The following is a 4,700-nucleotide window of genomic DNA, read 5'->3' on the forward strand; positions in this document are numbered from 1 at the left end:
ATTGTTGATTGTCTCAGTAATTAGAAATATAGTTTTAATTGGTGATGTGTTTATTATATATGTATTAATTAATTAATTCATGATGTATTTATTATATACTTATTAATTCGTGATGTATTTATTGTATATGTATTAATCAATTCGACAGTTTAAATTTGCGTATATTAATTAGTGTTATGTATTTAATTGGCACACTCCCATACACACATGTATATATGTAACACACACATGTATATATATGTATACATGCATCTCTCTCTCTCTCTCTCTCTCTCTCTCTCTCTCTCTCTCTCTATCTATCTATCTATCTATCTGTCTGTCTGTCTGTTTGTCTGTCTGCCTGCCTGCCTGTCTGTCTGTCTGTCTGTCTGTCTGTCTGTCTGTCTGTCTGTCTGTCTGTCTGTCTGTCTGTCTGTCTCTCTGTCTGTTTATCTGTTTGTCTGTCTAGTATAGTGTTTCATCGATATGTATATTAATGAATGTCGTGTGTTTAATTAGTATATATTAGCTTGTGTGCTATTAAATATATATATATAGTACAAATAAACTCAGTTTGTTTAATGGATTTAGATTATTTGAATAGTGTGTATATATATATGTATGTATGTATGCATGCATGCATGTATGTATGTATGTATGTATGTATGTGTAAATCTCTGTATCATGTGTAATTTATCTTTATATGATGTATATATTAAATATGGTGTATTTGATATATTTATGCATGGTAATGATGTTTCCAGTACATGTTTCCAGTACATGTCTTTCAGCAGTAAACCTGTTTTCCAAGTATATATACATATATACATGCATATACATAAATACATACATACATACATACATACGTACGTACATGAATGCATGTATACATATATACTTACGTTTGCGCATTCATTCACACATATATACATAAATATATACATAAATATATACATAAATATATACGTACGGTGAGTTGTCATCGATGAGGTAGCTCGTTCTCTGCAGATTAATCATGGTTCTGCGTATCAAATCATCCAACGTTTACTCAATCGCTACACAATGAGGTCGGGGAATCTTTGAGCAGAATAGTCACAGGAGATGAAACGTGGGTCCATCATTATGTGGTAGAATCCAAAAGGCAGAATATGGAGTGGAAACATCCTGGCTCACCACCAACGATGAAGAAATTTAAGACAGTCTTCTGCGGGAAAGGTGATGCTAACCCTTTATTGGAATTCAAAAGGGCCTGTACTGGAAAACTACCCGGAAAAGGGGTGTACGATCAACAGTGTAAGATACAGTGCTTTGCTGGTCAACAAACTGAAGATAGCAATTCGCATCAAACGCCAAAACCTATTGTCGAAGAAAGTTTTGTTGTTGCATGACAATTCCCGTCCACACACGGTCGCCCAGACCGTTGAAAGCATTAACCAATTAGGTTTTGAGGTGCTAGAACACCCTGCCTACAACCTAGATCTCACCCTCTTCAGACTATCATATCTTTGGACCGTTCAAAATGGTTTACGAGGTCGTCGATTTCCTGCGGATGAAGACGTGAAGGAAGCGGTGCATAAATGGTTGCATGACCACTAGCCCCTCTCCTATCAAATTTCAGGCCTTGTGCCTGTAGTAGAAAAGGTTGGAATATTCATTTCTACTCTGGGCACAAGGCCCGAATTTTTTGGGGAGAGAGCCAATCGATTAGATCGACCCCAGTACGCAACTGGTACTTAATTTATCGACCCCGAAGGTATGAAAGGCAAACTCGACCTCGGCGGAATTTGAACGCAGAACGCAAAGACAGACGAAATACCGCTAAGCATTTCGCCCGGCGGGCTAACGTTATTCTTATTTCTTTATTGCCCACAAGGAGCTAAGCATAGAGGAGACAAACAAGGACAGAAAAAGGGGTTAAATCGATTACATCGACCCCAGTGCGTAACTGGTACTCAATTTATCGACCCCCGAAAGGATGAAAGGCAAAGTCGACCTCGGCGGAATTTGAACTCAGAACGTTACGGTAGACGAAATACCGCTAAGCATTTCGCCCGGCGTGCTAACAATTCTGCCAGCTCGCAGAAGGTTGGATTATTAAGGCAGCCAGCTGGTAGAAACGATTGAGCATCGGGACACAATGCCGGCGCTTTAAACTTCGAGTTCAAATCCTACCAAGACCCACTTTGCTTCCATTTCTCCCGCGCTCGATAAAGTACAGTACCAATCAAGTATTCGGATCGATGTTAAAGCCTGACCTCCGCCTTTTGTAAAATTACAGGATTTTGCGCTTTAAACGTAACCCTTTAATGTCTCTCACACACACCAGCATACAAATGTATATAGATATGTGCGTGTGTGCGTGTGCATGTGTGTTTGTGAATGTGTGTATGTGTGTGCGTGCGTGAGTGTGTATACATGTGTGTATCTGTGTGTGTGCGTGTGTGTGTATGTGTCTGTGCATGTGAGTGTGTGCGTGTGTGTATGTGTGTATGTGTATATGTGTGTATGTGTGTGTGTGTGTGTGCGTGTGAATGTGTGTGAGCGTGTGTATTCGTGTGTGTGTGTGTGTCTTTGTGTTGTGTTCTGTCTCCAACGATATGTACATTCATATATACGTACACACACACACACACACACAAACACACGCACGCACGCACACACACACACGGATATACAGGTACATATACATGCATATACATGAGCACACACACTCACACACACACACATAGAAATAGATATGTATATGTATATATATATACGTGCACATACATACATACATGCATCTCATTCATAAGAGTGGAAGAGAGAGAGAGAAGGAGAGAGAGAGAGGGGGAGACAGGCAGAGAGTAAGAGAGAGAAAGAGACAGAAAGAGAGAGCGAAAGCCGGTGAGAGAGAGGCCGAGAGAGAGAGAGAGAGAGACATATACACACAGAGACAGACAGGCAGAGAGATAAACCGTTACGTTTAGGTTGATAGAAAGAGATTTAGTGAGAAAGCAAGAGAAGAAAAAGGCAGATAGAAGGAAAATGATGCGATGTTGAGAGCAGCGACTATCAACCAATCAGCAATCAGTTAATAGACAACCTCTGGGCTCCCTCGCCGATCTGAAATTACAACGTTAACTCTTACCACTACTAATCGTTCCTTTCTCCCCCTTCCCACCTTGAGGTATATCACTCTTGCTACATCTCACTTGATTTCCCTTACTCCCTCATTTTCTTTCTCTCTCCCTCTCTATTGTTGCGAATCAACTCCTACCATGTGGGCGGAGTGTTGGAGAAAGAGAGAGAAAAAGATAGATCTCAGTATAGAGATAGGGTATGAGTGGGTGGGACTAAATGAAGTGGTTGGAAAAGGATGCATGGCGTTCGATCATATAATAATATAAATAATATATAAATATATGCATATATCCTGGCCATAAGCGCAGGATTGGCCGTGTGGTAAGTAGCTTGCTTACCAACCACATGGTTCTGGGTCCAATCCCACTGCTTGGCACCTTGGGCAAGTGTCTTCTACTATAGTCTCGGGCCAACCAAAGCCTTGTGAGTGGATTTGGTAGACGGAAACTGGAAGAAGCCCGTCGTATATGTATATATATATATATGTGTGTGTGTGTTTATGTGTCTGTGTTTGTCCCCCTAGCATCGCTTGACAACCGATGCTGGTGTGTTTACGTCCCCGTAACTTAGCGGTTCGGCAAAAAAGACCGATAGAATAAGTACTAGGCTTACAAAGAATAAGCTCTGGGGTCGATTTGCTCGACTATAAAGGCGGTGCTCCAGCATGGCCACAGTCAAATGACTGAAAAAAAAGATACCTACATCTATATGTATACATACATGCATATATGGGTACAGGACATCGAAAAAAAAACGTTAAACACAATGAGAAACGAAAACATAAAAGCAAAAACATAGAAAACGAACTTTTTTCGAACAAAAAAAAAAAACAGAGAAACGAAACATGCAACATAAAAAGTATCCCCCTTCGTCAGTTGTCCCTGTTCCATCTACCCCGCGTTTATGTCCTGTACCCATATATGCATGTATGTATACATATAGATGTAGGTATGTACATGTATGTATGGATATATGCATATATTTATATATTATTTATATTATTATATATATATATATATATATATATAGTAATCCTTCGCCATATCGCGGTTCACCCATCGCGCTCTTAGAACATCGCGGATTTTTCTGGCTAATAAATTGTGAATTTATATCGCAGGATCCAGGGATCTAGAGGTTCAATTCTGATCAATGTAAACCGTGGCTTGCTGTCAGTAATAATAAATACTAAAGGGCTCAGTTCAGTGATTTTCCTAGGGTTCTCTAGTATTTAAGGGTTCCGTTCTGATCCGTGTATGCTGTGGCTTTGTCGATGAATAAATACGATAGGGCTCAGTTCAGTGATTTGCTTGAGAACTTCTAGGGTTTAGGGACCCAATTCTGATCTACTTAGACCGTGACTTGCTGTCTGTAAATGAATACCAGAGGGCCCAGTTCAGTAATTTATCTGGGGTCTCTTGGGTTTAGGGATCTATGTAGACTGTGACTTGCTGTCAAATGAATAGTACAGGGACCGATGCATTGATTTGCCCGGGGGCCTATAATGTTGTTAAGACGGCCATAGTTATTTCCACCATATATACATGCATACATATATACATATATACATATATATATATATATATATATATATATATATA

The 4,700-nt window shown here is 39.7% G+C and overlaps 1 protein-coding gene across 1 annotated transcript; it reads left to right on the forward strand.

The window, feature by feature from the left end:
• Positions 1-1,197: 1,197 nt before the first annotated feature.
• On the forward strand, positions 1,198-1,575 carry LOC106877944 (histone-lysine N-methyltransferase SETMAR-like). Its single transcript, XM_014927025.1, has one exon. It carries the CDS (start codon positions 1,198-1,200, stop codon positions 1,573-1,575), a length of 378 nt encoding a protein of 125 aa, XP_014782511.1.
• The last annotated feature ends 3,125 nt before the right edge of the window (positions 1,576-4,700 follow it).

The sequence above is a fragment of the Octopus bimaculoides genome, chromosome 15 (assembly GCF_001194135.2).
Source record: "Octopus bimaculoides isolate UCB-OBI-ISO-001 chromosome 15, ASM119413v2, whole genome shotgun sequence".
NCBI classification, from domain to species: domain Eukaryota; kingdom Metazoa; phylum Mollusca; class Cephalopoda; order Octopoda; family Octopodidae; genus Octopus; species Octopus bimaculoides.